The sequence below is a fragment of the Triticum urartu genome, chromosome 4 (assembly GCF_003073215.2).
Source record: "Triticum urartu cultivar G1812 chromosome 4, Tu2.1, whole genome shotgun sequence".
NCBI lineage: Eukaryota > Viridiplantae > Streptophyta > Magnoliopsida > Poales > Poaceae > Triticum > Triticum urartu.
In genome coordinates, this window is record NC_053025.1 from 194,176,352 (window position 1) to 194,193,951 (window position 17,600).

Here is a 17,600-nt window from a genome sequence, read left to right on the forward strand (position 1 = left end):
CCACCCTGCAGCTACGCCGCTGCAGTGGAGGAAAAATGATGATCCTCTTCTTTGTGAGCTTAAAATCCGATATCTTTCGTTTTAACGTGCTTTTGGATCTTGATGCAAATATGTGATTCGGGCAGTCAATGGCCATAAGTCAAGTACTCCTTTTTTTTCATTTTACATATAAAATTTGTTTGAAGTCAAATTATGTAAAGTTTTATCAAATTTCTATTTAACAATATCAAGATCTACAATATTAAAGTTACGATGCATCTAATGATATATATTTTATTGTCATTTTTTCCATAAAATTGATTAAATTTTATAAAATTTGACTTTAGACAATTATATATACGGACTAAAAGGAAACGGAGTGACTGCCTAGCTTGCCTAGGGTTGGTGTACCTTCTCAGCTCAGCTCAGCTCATTTGGTTCTTGGCCGCCCAGTTCAATTAACTAATAAGCACTCCTCAGCAGAAATCTTCTGAGTTGATATACTACTATTGTTGTTCGATTAGCCATGTTAGGCGAAGCCTCATCATCACCTTCCTTTTTCTTTCATTTCTTTCTGCTCCACCCTGGGGATGGGACCGGCGGCGAGCCGGAGTTGCAGTTGAGTATTTGACTCTCGCCCTTCGGTCTCTTCCTCCGTTCCCGTCATCATCATCACGCCCCTTCCCGGAATCTTCCATGGTTTCATCCTTTAAAGAAAGCACCATCTGCAGAGCTTCACAGCGGAGTAAATTCCACTTCTTTAGCCATACATAGCACAAGTGTACAACTGCACAACACAGCCTAGCAGAGCAGAGCAATGGCCGCCACGCCGGAGGAATTCCTGGGGCAGCAGAGTTTCCTTTCGCGGCTGGAGCCGCCCTCGCCGTCCCTGTTCCTCGGCCTGCCGCCGACGCCCCGCGGCGTGGAGGACGGGGACTCCTCGTTTGACGACATGGCGCTGCCCTACATCTCGCGCCTGCTGGAGGAGGACATGGAGGACCACTTCTTCTACCTGTACCCCAACCACCCCGCGCTCCTCAGGGCGCAGCTGCCCTTCGTGCAGATCCTCGTCGACGTCGCCGACAGCGCCAGCGGCTCCACCTCCGCGCTCTCGCCGTCCTCCTCCACCTCCACCTTCGACGCCACTGCCTCCACAACCCCCAGCGCTACATCGCCCTACGACGCAGCGATCCAGATCTCACGGCCGCCCTACGCCGAAGTACTGGGCCTTGCCTCAGGTTCACCGGACACCCAGAGCTCGGCGCTCCTCAGCGGCGACGAGGAAGCCCAAAACCCTAGCTCTGACTTCGTCATTGGGAATTATTTGTTGCCCGGCGACCAGGACATGCTCAACTTGGCCTTCCTCAAAGGCATGGAGGAGGCGAGGAAGTTCTTGCCGCCCAACAGCAGCCTCCCGGCCATGAAGGTGGACCAAGTGGTGGCCGGAGTGCACGCTGGAGCCGGCCTCAAGAAAAAGAGGGACACTCTAGAGCCAGACATGGGCAGGGCCAGCAAATTGATGATGCCGGAGCAGGAGGAGGATGGCGCACGAGAGCTGTTCGACGAAATGATGTTCCAGGAACACGAGATATGCATGAAGGGGGTTCAGCAGCTTCGCGTCGCTGTGGACAGTGAACCCGGGAAGAACAGACGGAAGAAGGGTCGGCCAAGACGGGACTCGAGTGATAGTGAGATGGTGGACCTGCACACGCTGCTGCTCAACTGCGCCCAGGCGCTGTCCACAGACAACCGGCGGACCGCAAGTGAGCTGCTGAAAAGAATCAGGCAGCATTCGACCCCAAAGGGTGATGCGGCGCAAAGGCTAGCGCATTATTTTGCCGAGGCGCTGGATGCACGGCTGGCGGGTAGGGGGAGCGAGCTGTACCAGTCGCTCATGGCAAGGCGTACCTCGGTTGCAGACTTTCTCAAGGCCAACCAGCTTTACATGGCAGCTTGCTGCTGCAAGAAGGTGGCCTTCATCTTTGCCAATAAGACCATCTGCAATGCTGTGGTAGGGAAGAGCCGGTTGCACATTGTGGACTATGGTCTGAGTCAAGGACTGCAGTGGCCGGGCCTGTTACGTATGCTTGCAGCTAGAGAAGGTGGACCACCAGAGGTGAAGATCACCGGCATTGACCTCCCTCAACCTGGGTTCCAAGGAGCCTACCACATTGAGGAGACGGGGCGCAGGCTCAGCAACTTCGCCCGCGTGTTCGGTGTGCCGTTTAAGTTCCATGGTATTGCAGCAAAGCGGGAGACAGTCCAGCCGGAGGACCTGAGCATCGACCGTGATGAGGTGCTTGTGGTGATTAGTCTTTGCCATTTCAGGCTTTTGATGGACGAAAACCTCGGCCTTGATACTCCGAGCCCCAGGGATCAGGTCCTCAACAACATCAGGAAGATGCGGCCAGATGTGTTCATCCATGGCATTATGAATGGCTCGTATGGTGCTACATACTTCCTGACACGGTTCAGGGAGGCATTGTTCAATTACTCGGCCCAATTCGACCTGCTGGATGCGACAGTCCCCCGGGATAACGAAGGGCGTCTGCTGCTTGAGCGCGACATCTTTGGGCGGTCTGCCCTGAATGTCATTGCATGTGAGGGCTCAGACCGCGTGGAGCGCCCTGAGACATACAAGCAGTGGCAGCTCCGGAACCACCGGGCTGGGCTGAGGCAGCTGCCATTGAATCCAGATGTTGTTAGGCTTGTGCTGGACAAGGTTAAGGACAACTACCACAAGGACTTCGTCGTTGATGAGGATCAGCGGTGGTTGCTGCACAGGTGGAAGGGGCGTGTGCTCTATGCCCTGTCAACATGGGTTGCCGACAATGCAACCTAGCTTCTTTGCTCAATCAAACTTGGATTATTGACATCAATAGATATATTCATGTTTGTAAGTTAGGACTTATCTCACCATTTATGATCTTATAATTCCATGGTGCCATGAGGTAGTCAATTACTTCTACTATGCAAGTAGTCATTTGATTATGCTCATCACGGATCATGAAGCTTAGATCTGAAACTTAGGAATCTGCAGAGATGCAGTAATGTCTTGGCATATACTCCCTCCGTCCGAAAAAGCTTGTCCCTCAAATGGATGTATCTAGCACCAAGTGCTAGATACATCCATTTGAGGGACAAGCTTTTCCGGACGGAGGGAGTATATCTATAAGTTGGATGCTTTGGCCATCGTGTTGCTGCAGATTTTGTAACAACACACCACAAAGTCTGTAGGGGTTTATGAATATGTCAGTCAAATTGTTTGGCACTTCCTTTTGAGCCTGTGTAGAGTAACCAGATATGTGTTGAAGCCTCAAAGGTGTACTGATTAGTCAGAGTTGATATGCACATATATCTTTACTTGTATGAACAATTAAAGTTGTGATTGGCTTGACCACACATAACATGAAGTTTGCACCGATGATGATTTCTGAGAAAGATGGGCACCTTATACCCTTAATTTTTCTATTATCCTAGAAAATCTTTGATCTTATAACTGTTTTTGCTGTATTTTTTTTTAATATTATAACTTCGGGCAAGCCGATCTTATGGGTTTCAGCTCTAGCCTACCTGAACTTGTTTGGGACTAAAGGCTTTGTTGTTGTTTGTTTAACTTCGGGCAAGCTCGGTGATATATTGTTAAATGATGGTATGCGAGAAAGGTGCAAACTTGCACAGATGCAGATTAGATGTTACTCCAGTTGTGTTACATTTCTAGGCTCATCTTCATACTGCTCTGCCAATTTTTTGTTTCAGATACTGGTCCCATGGTTTGCATTCTATTATGTACTTTACATGGCCAGAGAAAACCAGAGTAGCAAGGAATACTGAGTGAGCCTACATCCACATTGTTTGATTTTATTGCTAATTATCTCTATGGTTTCTCCTTAAAAAGTTCATAGCATAATGCGCTGCGTTTATTTGTTTGCTTGCAGGCCTGAAAGAGGTTACTGATTTGGTCAAATATGCAGATCGGGGCAGGGATATAGGACTATAGATTAAGCATGAGTAAGTTTATTAAAAACTATAGCATTTTCAAGATTTAAATTAGGTATATTTTGGCCTCTCCCAGTATATTATTTTACTATTTTGACATATCAGCATAATTCCTAAGCTTCCACTTAAATAATTATGTTCACGCACTACTTTTTTCCCTATAAGATTCATGTGCAACAAATTAGTAGATGTAACTATGTACAGTATTCGTGTAACTGAGATACAGTTTGAATTGCAGTAAGGACTCGGACTTGTGGGTTGTATGTGTCATGTATGCTGCGCTTTCATGTTGCCAAACATCAGAAACAGAGTAAAACACGTCATGCTTAGTGCAATGTTTTGGCATCTGAGCTCAAACTTACAAAGTCTGTTTGCAAACTTACAAAGTTTCTAAAAAATTGAACACAGGTACATATTTGAGTATTAAGTTCACTTTTAAAATTAATTCTGTGCAAGAAAGCTACTATGTTAGCCTTCATCATTTTATTATTTTTGCACTGCATCAAGATTTGCAAATGCAAATAGTACTCGAACATGTACATGTGTGATTTTCTTCTTGTGTTAAAAATGCAAATAGTACTCGAAAATGTACATGTGTGATTTTCTTCTTGTGTTTTTAAAATATCAATTTGTTTTCGATGTAATTCTCTTGTACAAGGAAATGGAACAAGGAGGTCACATCACACCTAGATGATTAGGAAAACAACTGCTTTCTTGTTCTTTCTGGTTGGAGACAGTTCGGTGATTCCAAGGAGACAAGTTTAGCAGAGCAACACTACACCTACCATGATTCCCTTCCATTCATTCCAGGAAGAGCTTTGCCATTACCATTGTCATTGCCATCACCAAGGCTGCCACTCCCGTCTTCCCGGTGTTCCCAGACCTTCCCTTGATGGCCGATGATGACAGCAACTGCTTTGCTGTGCAGGATCACTTGGCACTCCCCTATATCACACAAATCCTCATGGAGGAGGAGGATGACGTTGACGAAGACAGCCCTGCACTCCTCAAAGCCCAGCGACCCTTTGCCCAAATCCTCTCTTCCAGCATGCATGCCTCCACCTTAATGGCGGACCAAGGCGGCGCCTTGGCCATCGACGTGCACTCTCCCAGCTCGCCCATCTTCAAGTTCAAGGGTGTTGATGAGGTCCACAGCTTGATGTTGCTCCCCGATGCGGACTACAGCACTCACATGTTTAGCATTGCCTTCCTCAGGGGCATGGAAGAGGCCAACAAGTTCTTGCCCAGAAACTGTGAGCTAACGACCACCGGTGGGCATGATCAACCCAAGGAGAAAAGTGGCAGGGGTCGCAAGGACAGGCATGGTGAGGTGGAGGCTGATGTCAGTAGGACTAGCAGATTGGTGGAAGTTGGTGCTGGCGAGGTGTTCGACCAAATGCTCATTGCCCATGGCAATGAGACTGGGAACAGCAACAAGAAGGGGAGAAAGAGCAAGACGCGGGTGGTTGACCTGCACACACTGCTGATCCACTGCGCTAAGGCGGTGATGGATGACCGCCGTAGTGCAGGTGAGTTACTCAAGGAGATCAAGCAGCATGCATCACCAACTGGGGACGCCACACAGCGGCTTGCCTACTGGTTTGCTGAGGGGCTGGAGGCGCGGCTGACCGGCACAGGGAGCCAGGTGTACGGGTTGCTCACGGCTGAGTGCACCTCTACTGTGAGGCATATGCAGGCCTACCAGCTGTTCATGTCCACCTGCTGTTTCAGGAAGGTAGCCTTCTTGTTTGCCAACAAGGCCATTTTCAATGCAGCAGTCGGGAGAAGCAGGTTGCATATCGTGGATTATGGCCTCCATTGTGGGTTCCAGTGGCCTGAGCTGCTGCGCTGGTTGGCTTCAAGGGATGGTGGCCCACCGGAGGTCAGGATCACCCACATTGAACTCCCACTGCCTGGGGTCTACCCGGAAAAACATATGGAGCAGATAGGTAATCGGCTGACTGACATTGCACAAGAGCTTGGTGTGCCGTTCAAGTACCGTGCTATCATGGCACAGTGGCAGACCATTTGCGTTGAGGACCTGGACAAGGAACCTGACGAGGCGCTTGCTGTGAATGACCAGTTCAATTTCAGGACCTTAATGGATGAGAGTGTCGTCATAGCCAGCCCGAACCCCAGGGATGCCGTCCTCGGCAACATCAGCAAGATGAAGCCAGACGTGTTTGTCCAAAGCACCGTGAATGGCTCCTATGGCACCTTCTTCTTGTCACGGTTCCGAGAGGCCCTCTTCTATCACTCTGCGCTATTTGACATGCTTGATGCAACCATGCCACGGGAGAGCAAACTGCGGCTGGCGCTGGAGCGTGACGTCTTTGGGTGGATGGTCCTGAATGCCGTCGCATATGAGGGAGAGGACCGAGTGGAGCGCGGTGAGACCTATAAGCATTGGCAGATCAGAAACCAACGAGCAGGCCTGAGGCAGCTGCCACTGAACAGAGAGACTGTTAAGATGGCTACGGACATGGTCATGGGTGACTACCACAAGGATTTTGACATAGACGAGGATCACCAATGGCTGCTACAGGGATGGAAGGGTCGTATTCTCTACGCCCACTCAACATGGGTGGCAGAGGGAGCTAGCTCCCATTGTTAGCTATTTTTCTCCTTTCTGCACAGGAACAACAGCTGCTATGGGCAATTAATACTATACTGTTTGTGATGAGGTTTATATTCTAAACTTTGAAGATGCATTTTAACTTTTCTTGTTTTATGGGATGGCAAAAGGCATTTGGGATGATGTGGCATTTTCTTTGCTCTTTTCTTGTACTCCACTGTATAAGAAGATAAATATATTTCTATGTTTTAAGATAAAAAATAATATATATATATCTATGGCTGTGTGTTATCTGGGGTGATGGTTGTATTCATGATCCAGTAAATACAAACTGGTGGCATGCTTGTTTTAATGGATAATTTAGCTGGTGACTACGGTGACCCATTGTCCAGACTTTGATGTTGAGCCTTAGATACTCATGGAAACTGTCTGATCTCTTTGTCGTAGTCTGGTGGATTCATGCAATACTGGGAAGGAAGATGAAATTCAAGATTGGAAGTAAAAAAGCTTGTAGGTAAGCATGATGTGATGTCATCCTCTTGTGTTTGTAAATTGGATGTTTTATTGACCATGTATTACAACTTCGGTTATAGATGATGAGGACCACCATGACAACCAGTTTGTTGCTTGTGAAGCTACCATGCTCTTCTACAGTTGGCTGGTAAATAGTTTATCGAGATGGCATATTTTATTTGTTATCAAAAGTCGACAAACTTGAGATGTTTTCAAGGGATATGTGAGCCAAGATCATTCAATATATATGGGCCACTGGTTGAAGGAATCAAGGGATGCCTCCAGGACTTTGAGGACCATGCGCTGCTGGCGGTCTGACGTACAGCTAATGAGGTAGCACATGCATTAGCAAAGGAGAGCTGGAATAATTACTTGGCTTCATGTTTCACTGGAGTGTATTATGAACTTGCTAGACAAGGAGTGTAATCACAGTGCATAATTTAATATAAGCAGCTAATTCTCAAACAAAAAAGAAGTTAGAGAGACGTTTTTATAGTTCAAGTTGGCCACTGCTCTTCTTTGCTTGGATAACCAGATGTATTAAGTAGTCTATTTTCTATGCTTATCTTTTTATATTGTAACTGTGCCTACCTTGCTGCAGGCAGATCACTAAAAGAATCTGAGTAATTTCTAACTAATATAAACATGTGCCCATTGGTGGGCTGAGGTTCTTATTACTTGCCTTCAATTGCTATTTGTTCCTCTATGCTTTAAAGTTTTACTCCCTCCGTTCCGAATTACTTGTCTTAGATTTGTCTAGATACAGAGGTATCTAGCACTAAAATGAGTCTAGATACATCCGTATCTAGACAAATCCAAGACAAGTAATTCGGAACGGAGGGAGTAGATGACAAGTTCATAGCATGGGTGTCATGTTTACTTGCAGGTTTAAAGTGCTAATGGTACTGAGGATGTATGCAGTACAGGCGATAGGCGGATCAGGTCTGGAGATACCAAATGACTACCACATTCAGGATTGGTTGGAGGGATTAGTTGTCAAAGATAGAAGATCTGGGGCGGTTTGAGTTTAGATGCCGTCGTGCCTAGTGTAGATCAAGCATGGTGTACATGCTGCATATAACGGAGAAAGGTAATGAATCCTCCATTTGTTAACCACTTTTAGGTTCAGTCCTCATACTTCCCCAATTGAACACATGTCCATGTTTGAGTACTAAGTGCACTTCAAAACAATTTTCATGCAAATAAAGCTGCTATTTTGGCCCTTCATCATTGTATCACTTCTGTACCACATAAAGATTTTCAAGTGCCATAGTGCGCAAACATGTCCAGTTGTGATCTTTTCCAGAATTTTTTTAAATGCCATTTTTTTGGCATAATGTCCTTGTACTAGCAAATGGAACAAGAAAGTCACATCGTCCCTATATGATTAGGACAACATCTACTTGTCCTTTATTGTTGGAGACAATTCGGTGATACCAAGGAGAGGGTTTAGCAGAGCAACATCATACCTACAATGATTCCATTCCATTCATTAGAGGAAGCGCATTCCCATTGTCCATTGTCATCACCATGGCTGTCCCTCGTATCTTCCCCGACCTTCCTTTAGTGGCACACCACGACAGGAACCGCTCTGCCATGCAGGATCACCTGGCACTCCCCAATATCGCGCATATCCTCATGGAGGAGGATGATGACATTGACGAAGACAACCCTGCACTCCTCAAAGCCCAGCGACCCTTTGCCCAAATCCTCTCTTCCAGCATGCCTGCCTCCACCTTAATGGCAGACCAAGGTGGCGCCTTGGCCAGCGACATGCACTCTCCCAGCTCGGGCATCTTGAAGTTCAAGGGTGTTGATGAGGTTCGCAGCTTGCTGTTGCTCGCCAATGGAGAGTTCAGCACTGACATCTTTAGCACTGCTTTCCTCAAGGGCATGGAAGAGGCGAAGAAGTTCTTGCCCACAAACAGTGAGCTGACGACCACCGGTGAGCAGGACCAACCGATGGAGAAAAGCAGCAGGGGCCGCAAGGACTGGAGCGACGAGGTGGAGGCTGATGTCAGTAGGACGGACAGATTGGTCGAAGCTGGTGCCTGCGAGGTCTTTGACTTCAATCAAATGTGCAGTTCCATGGACAATGAGACTGGGAACAGTAACAAGAAGGGGAGAAAGAGCAAGGCACGGGTGATTGACCTGCACACGCTGCTGATCCACTGTGCCAAGGCGGTGATGGATGACCGCCGGAGGGCAGGTGAGTTGCTCAAGGAGATCCAGCAGCATGCCTCACCCACTGGTGACGCCACACAGCGGCTTGCCTACTGGTTCGCTGAGGGGCTGGAGGCACGGCTCACTGGCACAGGCAGCCAAGTGTATGGGACGCTTACGGCAAAGGGCACCTCTGCTGTGGCGCACTCAGAGGCTTACCAAGAATTCATTTCAGCATGCTGCTTCAGGAATGTATCCTTCTTGTTCGCCAACAGGGCCATCTTCAATGCGGCAGTGGGGAGGAGCAGGTTGCACATTGTTGATTATGGCTTTCGTTATGGATTCCAGTGGTCAGAACTGCTGCGCTGGCTGGCAGCAAGGGATGGTGGCCCGCCAGAGGTCAGGATTACGCACATTGACCTCCCACAGCCCGGATTCCACCCAGAAAAACATATGAAGGAGATCGATTGTCGGCTGACTGACATTGCCCGGGAGCTTGGTGTGTCGTTCAAGTACCGTGCCATCTTGGCGCAGTGGCAGACCGTTTCCATCGAGGACCTGGACCTGGACCTGGGACCTGATGAGGTGCTTGCTGTGAATGACCTGTACAATTTCAGGACCTTAATGGATGAGAGTGTCGTCATAGGCAGCCCGAACCCCAGGGATACTGTCCTCAGCAACATCAGCAAGATGAAACCGGACGTGTTTGTCCAAAGCACCGTAAATGGCTCCTATGGCACCTTCTTCTTGTCACGGTTCCGCGAGGCCCTCTTCTTTTACTCTGCACTGTTTGACATGCTTGATGCAACCATGCCAAGGGAGAACAAACTGCGGCTGGCGCTGGAGCGCAACATCTTTGGGTGGGTTGTCCTGAATGCCATTGCATATGAGGGAAAGGACCGGGTGGAGCGTTGTGAGACCTATAAGCATTGGCAAGTCAGAAACCAACGTGCAGGCCTGAGGCAGCTGCCACTGGACAGAGAAACTGTTAAGATGGCTAGGGACATGGTAAAGAACAAATACCACAAGGACTTTCTCATCGACGAGGACCACCACTGGCTGCTGCAAGGATGGAAGGGCCGCATCCTCTTGGCTCACTCAACATGGGAGGCAGATGGTGCTAGCTCCCACTGTTAACTATTTTTCTCCTTCCTGCACTTGAACAGAAGCAGATATGGTATTAATACTGTACCGTTTGTGGTGTGGTTTATGCTCTCAAGCTGAACGATGCATTTTGACTCGTCCAATATCTATCGGACTGCTTGAAGTATTTCAGAGAATGCCTGCATTTTCTTTTCTCTTTTCTTGTACCCAACTGTACAAGGCAAATATATATTTAGAGTTGTGCATTGTCTGGGTGATGGCTACTAGCCTACTATACATGATCCAGTAAATTTGAACTAGTTGCATACTCGTTTTATTGTTTGATGCAGCTGGCCACAACAGTTACTGTTCAGTGTCCAGAGTTTGGTGTTGAGCTTTGGACGTTCACATGAACCATCTGATCTCTTTGTCATGGCCTGATGGATTTGTGTGACGTTGGTAAGGAAGATGAAGGTCCGAGATTGGAAGTAAACGCTAGAAGACTAACGATGATATGACATCATCCTCATGTATGTGTAAATTGGATATTTTAGTCGCAAGTGTATTACAACTTTTGTCATGTATAATGAAGACCAGCAATTTATGGACCTTGATTCACAACAAGATAATATGTGCAGGGTAAAGGTCGGTGACTCTCTGCAGCCTCTCTGCAGGGCTTGTCCCAGACGTGGAAGAGGGGCTTAGAGAACTTTTGATTATTTCATTGCTTATTTTTAGCAGAGTACATGATGTTCCTTTTACAGGGAAGACTCGTCCCGACCACCAAAAATAGGATATCTTCTTTCCTAACACACTCATCTCTAACTTCCTAAGTAAATGTATCTCTTCACTTAGCATCTTCTAGTTCCTTTTGCTCCTGGCTGGGGTATGTCACATGCCAATTGCATTGCATGGGCCATACTTTTTTTACCAATAGCAAATATGGTAACCAATTTCGTTGCCTCTGAAACTCTTCTAACCCGAACCTGTGCCCATTGTGTGTTATATTCGTATTGCTTGCCTGGAATTGCTATTTCTCTCTATGCTTTAATGTTTCAGGTCACAAGTTCATTGATTGAGCGTTATGTTTACTAGCAGGTTTGTAGTGCTACTGGGCCTGTGTGCAGTGAATGGGATAAACGGCAGGTCTGAAGGTACCGAATGACTACTTCAATCTAATAGTGATTTAGTGATTACAGATTAAACAAAATACTGGCTCATGAAAGATGAAAGCATGCTAAAAAACTGCAATTATGTGTTTTAATACTGAAAAAAATGCAAGTTCGCATGTAACAGTATACTTCTCCCTTGTGGTTTATAGTATTACAATGCTAAACTTTGTTTAGTCGTTCAGTAAGGACTGTTGTTTTTCCTTTATTTTTGTAAATATTGGTTGTTCCTGCTATCTTGGCGCTTTCATAATGAAAAGGACATGCTGCCAGGTGTGTTTGAGAAAAATAATCAACCTAGGACAGTCATACTATTGTGTGATGGTGACAAACAGGAGGATCAGCCATGTCCTGATATATACTATAGGACAATTCTTTTTTTAAGAGCCATCAGTCATGTCCATTTGGAGGATGATCGTTGATTCCAAGTCTCCAAGCATGGGAAGAACCGACGCCTTTCTCTGTACAAGAGCAACCAGCCATATCCTTGTGGAGCGCAGCACCATCACTAGTTCAGTTCACCACCATGCCCATCGCCCCCGAGGAGTTGCTGGGGCTGAAGGAACACATGGAGCCCCCGCCGCCATCCCCATCCGTCTACCTTGACATTCCTCCGTCGCCCTATGGCGGCAGTGTCGGGGACCTGGTGCTCCCATACATCACTCGCATGCTGATGGAGGAGGACATCGACGACAGGTTCTTCTACCAGTACCCAGACCATCTTGCCTTCCTCCAGGCGCAGCAGCAATTTACCCAAATTCTTGATGATGCCAAGAACTTACTGTCCGGCGAAGGTGGCGACATGGAGAAGATGCATTCTGATGCGTCTTTGCAGGGTATTCGTGGAGGTAGCATGTGCTTGGCTGACAAGGACGTCCCGAGTTGGACGTTCTCGGATGGTGCTGAGGTGTACAATAATGGTGATCAGAGCAAACTCAACCGCTCCAATGAAGCCATGCTTAACTTTGCATTCTTGAAAGGCATGGAGGAGGCCAACAAGTTCTTGCCTAGAGACAACCAACCGCAGGCTGATGTCTTCAGCGTCGACCAAGCGAAGGAGATTTTTGGGCGAAGCATTAGTGGTGGGGGACGGAAGGGTCAGCGTGATGTGGACAAGCTGGAGGAAGTGGTGGGCAGGGCCAGCAAACTGCTGATGCCGGAGCTGGAAGAGGATGGCGCCAGCGAGATGATCAACAAAATAATGCTGAATAGTTACGAACTATGTGGGGAGACCATGGAGGAGCTGCAAATCACCATGGAGAACATCAGAGCTGATAGAAAAAATAAGAAGGCGGTGCGGGGAAAGCAGGGAAAGAAAGAGGCGGTGGACCTGCGCGGGCTGTTGCTATGCTGCGCACAGGAGGTGGCCACCGGCAACCGTCATGGCGCGGGCAATCTGCTGAAACAGATCAGGCAACATGCTTCCGCAACAGGAGATGCCGCTCAGCGGCTGGCGTATTGTTTCGCCAAGGGGCTTGAGGCCCGGCTGGCGGGCACTGGGAGCCAGGTGTACAAGTCACTCATGGCGAAGCACACCTCGACCATGGAGTTCCTCAAAGGTTACGAGCTGTTCATGGCAGCCTGCTCCTTCAAAAGGGTGGCGTTCACATTCTCCAGCATGACCATCTTCGATGCCGTGGAAGGGAAGAGCAAGTTGCACATTGTGGATTATGGCTTGCATTATGGGTGCCAGTGGCCGGGCCTGCTGGCTTGGCTGGCGACCAGGGACGGCGGGCCACCGGAGGTGAGGATCACCGGGATTGACCTCCCGCAGCCCGGGTTCCGCCCGGCTAAGAGGCTTGAGGAGACAGGGCGGGCACTCAGCAACTGTGCCCGTCAGTTTGGCTTGCCGTTCAAGTTCCATGCCATCGCGGCCAAGTGGGAGACTATCCGTGCCGAGGACCTCAACATCGACCCTGACGAGGTGCTTGTGGTGAATGACCTGTTCAATTTCAACACCTTGATGGACGAAAGCCTTGTTATCGACAGACCCAGCCCCAGGGATGTGGTCCTCAGCAACATCCGGGAGATGCAGGCAGATGTGTTCGTCCAAGGTGTTGTGAATGGTTCTAGCGGCCCATTTTTCTTGGCCCGGTTCCGGGAGGCACTCTTCTTTTACTCATCGGTGTTCGACATGCTTGACACCACCACACCGCCAGAGAGCTACGAGCGCTTCGTTCTCGAGCGGGACATGTTCGGGCAGTGTGCCCTGAATACTATCGCCTGCGAGAGTGCAGACCGGGTAGAGCGTCCCGAGACATACAAACAGTGGCAGCTGAGAAACCAACGTGCAGGCCTCAGACAGCTGCCACTGAAGCCGATTATCACCAAGGTGGCAACAGGCAAGGTCAAGAGCCTGTACCACAAGGAGTTTGTTGTGGATGTGGATCAGGGGTGGTTGCTGCAGGGGTGGAAGGGCCGCATCCTATATGCTCACTCGGCGTGGGTGGCAGACGACACTAGCTCCGAGTATTAGCTGCCTTTTTCTGCCTATAAGAGGTTAATGTTTGGACATTAGTAGTACTTATGAGATACAACTGGGGCATCCACTCCTGTTTCCTCCAACCATCTTAAATTTCGCTCTTAGACACGAATATGAATAACACCAGGGTGCCACTGCCGCATGCTAAATGTCTCCTGTAAGCTGCCTTAAAGTTACATTTTTTTTAGACATTAAGTTTCAATTTGATGAGTAAAGACTTGATGTAAAGGTCAATTGTTGTTGCAGCAGCAGATGTTTATGTGCTTCCACTCATTCTTCTTCTTCTTCAGTTATCTCATTAAGACATGACACCCGAAGAAGATATATAATCTGTAGTCTTGTAAGAGGACCAATAAATTCAGTGTCATATGTAAAAGGATTACTGGAAATTGTTCAAAGAAAAAGGATAACTGAAATGTATTGAATTTGTAATTTCTTTCTCTGCGTTTTCATCTTACAAATCCGTTTGCCTACTTGCAGGTGTCCAAGTGTGTAGCAGGAAAGAAACATAAATGAACATGGTTAAAGGTTACATGCATCTAGAAACTGGCTACTACTCCCTCCGTTCAGAATTACTTGTCTCGAAAATGGATGTATCTAGAACTCAAATATGTCTAGATACATCCATTTCTGCGACAAGTAATTCCGAACAGAGGGAGTACATGTGACCTAATCAATTTTCAGGATAATACTAGAGAACTTTCAATTATTTTATCTGCTAGTGCTACTACGTACATGTTGAACTCACAACAGCCTGACATTCTAAAACATAAATTGATGTCTACAAGAAAGTTGACTGCTTCTGAAGTTCTGATCAGACAAGGACAGAATGCTGGCTGCGACAACAAGATGGATATAATCTTTCTCAAAAGCCTCTCTTTGTCCATGTGTGCAGGCGCAGGTCGGCCGGTGGACGGTTAAACTAACCTTGTGAAATGTGAAGCTACGATGGTTCCAATAGACAGCAACGTACTGTACGATGTCCGAAGTGCTTGTTTTTGCTTCACATGAAACGGATGGATGACAGTGATATATCCACTCCAAATCCAATATAGTTTCACTGCACCATCAGAAATCAGCATGCACTCCACTATGGCTGCCACACCAGAGGAGCTGTTGGGCCTCGCTGAGCCTGCACCACTGTCCCCATCCGTCTTCCTCGACCTTCCTCCGACTCCGATGACCCATGATGACTCACAGCAGCCGCAGAACGACCTGGCCCTGGAGTACATTTCGCGCATGCTCACGGAGGAGGACATCGTCGACAAGTTCTTCTACCAGTACCCTGACCACCCGGAGCTCCTGCAGGCCGAGCAGCCCTTCGCCGAGATCCTTGCCAATACCTCATCCGACGCCCACGAGTCCTTTGCCTCCTCCACCTCCATCTTGATGCCCAGCCAAGGTAACGGCACGGACTTCATGGTTTCCAGGTGCCAGGTACAGTATCCAGCCTTCTTCTTGAACGGCACAGGCATTGCGGAGGCCAGTGGTTTGGTGTTTCCCATTCCCAGCGAGAGCAGCACCAGAACGGACATGCTGTCGAGCATGGCTTTCTTCAGAGGCATGGAGGAAGCCAACAGGTTCTTGCCCGCAGACAATGTGATGGTGGCTGGCAGGGGGCGTAAGAAGAGGCCTGGCATGGATGGTGAGGTGGAGGCGGGCTTGGGCAGGAGCAGCAAGCAAATAACAGTGCTGCCGCGTTGTGTCCAGGAGGAGGAGGAAGCCACCGCGCTGGAGATGCTGGACCGGCTTGTCCTCAACGGCTACGACGCGCACCCGGGCGAGATGCAGGAGGTGGTACGCGTCACCTTGGAGGACAAGGAGAACAAGTCAGCAATTGGCAGGCGCGGGAGGCGCGGGGCGAGGCACACGGTGGTGACTGACCTAGAGACCCTGCTGATCCGCTGCGCCGAAGCAGTGTCCAGCAACGACGTGCACGGCGCGAGCAAGCTGCTGGAGCGGATCAAGTGGCACTCCTCGCCGACGGGGGACGCCAAGCAGCGGCTGGCGCACTACTTCTCCCAGGGGCTGGAGGCACGGCTGGCTGGCACGGGGAGCCGGCTGTACCGAGCGCTCATGGAGAAGCACACCTTAACCGTTGGGCTCATCAAAGCCTTCCATCTGCACATGGCTGCGTGCTGCTCGATGAAGGTTGGTTTGCTCTTTGCCATCAACACCATCTGCAAGGCCGTTGCAGGGAGGAGGAAACTGCACATTGTGCACTACGGCATCACCACCGGATTCCAGTGGCCGGACTTGCTCCGGTTGCTGGCCAACAGGGAGGGCGGCCCACCACAAGTGAGGATCACCGGCATTAACACCCCTCGCCCCGGGCTCCGTCCGGCTCAAATAATGGAGGAGGCGGGGGACCGGCTCGGCAACTGTGCTAAGCAGTTCGGCGTGCCATTCGAGTTCCGCGCCGTCGCATCCAAGCCGGAGGATGTCCGGGCTGAGGACCTGCACATCGACCCAGACGAGGTCCTGGTCGTGAACAGCATGTACGAGTTCAGGACCTTGATGGACGAGAGCCTAACCTTTGACATGGTGAGCCCGAGGGACATGGTGCTCAACAATATCAGCAAGATGAGGCCGGCCGTGTTCGTCCAGTCCCTCGTCAATGGACCATACAGCGCGGCCTTCTTCATGACGCGGTTCCGCCATGCCTTGTACTACTTCACGGCCTTGTTCGATGTGATGGAGAACACCGTTCCACGGGACAACGACCAGAGACTTCTGGTGGAGCGGGACATGCTTGCACGCTCCGCCATTAACATGATCGCCTGTGAAGGTGCAGACCGGGTGGAGCGCCCTCAGAACTACAAGGAGTGGCAGGCGCGGAACGAGCGAGCGGGGCTAAGGCAGCTGCCGTTGGACCCTGATGTTGTTCTGATGCTCAAGGACCAAGTGAAGAGTCGGTACCACAAGCATTTCATGATCAGCGAGGATCACCGCTGGCTTCTGCAAGGATGGAAAGGCCGGGTGCTCTATGCACACTCCACATGGGCTTCTCAAGTGATAGATTGAAGTACCAATACATGCAACTTTCATCAGTGTTTGATGATCTGTTGCAGTACCAGATGCGTGTTTGCTCCTCTTTTGTATCTGTAACTTACTAGTAATAGAAACAATTTTCAGGTTGTGGAGTGGCACCTGTTTGTTCAAAGCTGCTGTGAGCACACATATATCTGTTTAAACATAGAACATGTAAAATTGCTACTGCATTATCAAAGATGAGATTATGTGGAATCCCTGTATGACAACATCTACCAATTCCATATTTACTTGTTTCTTGTTCAGTTCCTAATCGTAAGGATATTTTGTCAAGGTCTTCCATTCTTGTTCAGAACTTTGGGGGTCAAGTAACAAATGAAATTAGCACAAGGATCATGGGGAAAACCATACGAGTGAGTTGGGTGCTTGGCAGTTAGCACAGAAAAGGGGATTCTGAAGTAGTTGTTGCATCTTTGATGCTATTTAACCATTTTTCTCGTTGATTTATATGGTCTAGTTGCAAGTTGAGTTGAAATTTATAGTCCTTGTCTAAACAGATTTATCTGCATGATGCCATATATGAGGATATGCAATGATGAAAGTTATAGTCCTTACATAAACAGATTTATCTGCATGCTATCATATA

At 48.6% G+C, this 17,600-nt stretch overlaps 3 protein-coding genes across 4 annotated transcripts; all 3 read left to right on the forward strand.

The window, feature by feature from the left end:
• The first annotated feature begins 393 nt into the window (after positions 1-393).
• Positions 394-7,561, forward strand: LOC125551281 (scarecrow-like protein 33). Of its 2 annotated transcripts, XR_007302382.1 has the most exons (5): positions 394-2,875; positions 3,739-3,813; positions 3,918-3,990; positions 7,001-7,067; positions 7,147-7,561. XR_007302382.1 is itself a non-coding variant. In XM_048714457.1 (1 exon), the coding sequence occupies exon 1, from the start codon at positions 797-799 to the stop codon at positions 2,819-2,821; it is 2,025 nt and encodes a 674-aa protein (XP_048570414.1). In that variant the 5' UTR covers positions 394-796; the 3' UTR covers positions 2,822-2,890. The 2 variants fall into 2 exon arrangements, 1 of the variants encoding a protein (XP_048570414.1); XM_048714457.1 differs by lacking the exons at positions 3,739-3,813; positions 3,918-3,990; positions 7,001-7,067; positions 7,147-7,561 and having other exon boundaries at positions 394-2,890.
• Positions 7,562-8,024: 463 nt separating this feature from the next.
• On the forward strand, positions 8,025-13,970 carry LOC125551283 (scarecrow-like protein 9). Its single transcript, XM_048714459.1, has 2 exons — positions 8,025-8,156; positions 11,411-13,970. Exon 2 carries the CDS (start codon positions 12,008-12,010, stop codon positions 13,955-13,957), a length of 1,950 nt encoding a protein of 649 aa, XP_048570416.1. The 5' UTR covers positions 8,025-8,156; positions 11,411-12,007; the 3' UTR covers positions 13,958-13,970.
• Positions 13,971-14,983: 1,013 nt separating this feature from the next.
• Positions 14,984-17,145, forward strand: LOC125551282 (scarecrow-like protein 9). Its single transcript, XM_048714458.1, has one exon. It carries the CDS (start codon positions 14,984-14,986, stop codon positions 16,985-16,987), a length of 2,004 nt encoding a protein of 667 aa, XP_048570415.1. The 3' UTR covers positions 16,988-17,145.
• Positions 17,146-17,600: the final 455 nt, after the last annotated feature.

What these genes read in the sequence shown, in the direction of transcription:
- LOC125551281 (XM_048714457.1), top strand. Translation starts at nt 797, where the DNA reads ATGGCCGCCACGCCGGAGGAATTCCTGGGGCAGCAGAGTTTCCTTTCG.
- LOC125551283 (XM_048714459.1), top strand. Translation starts at nt 12,008, where the DNA reads ATGCCCATCGCCCCCGAGGAGTTGCTGGGGCTGAAGGAACACATGGAG.
- LOC125551282 (XM_048714458.1), top strand. Translation starts at nt 14,984, where the DNA reads ATGACAGTGATATATCCACTCCAAATCCAATATAGTTTCACTGCACCA.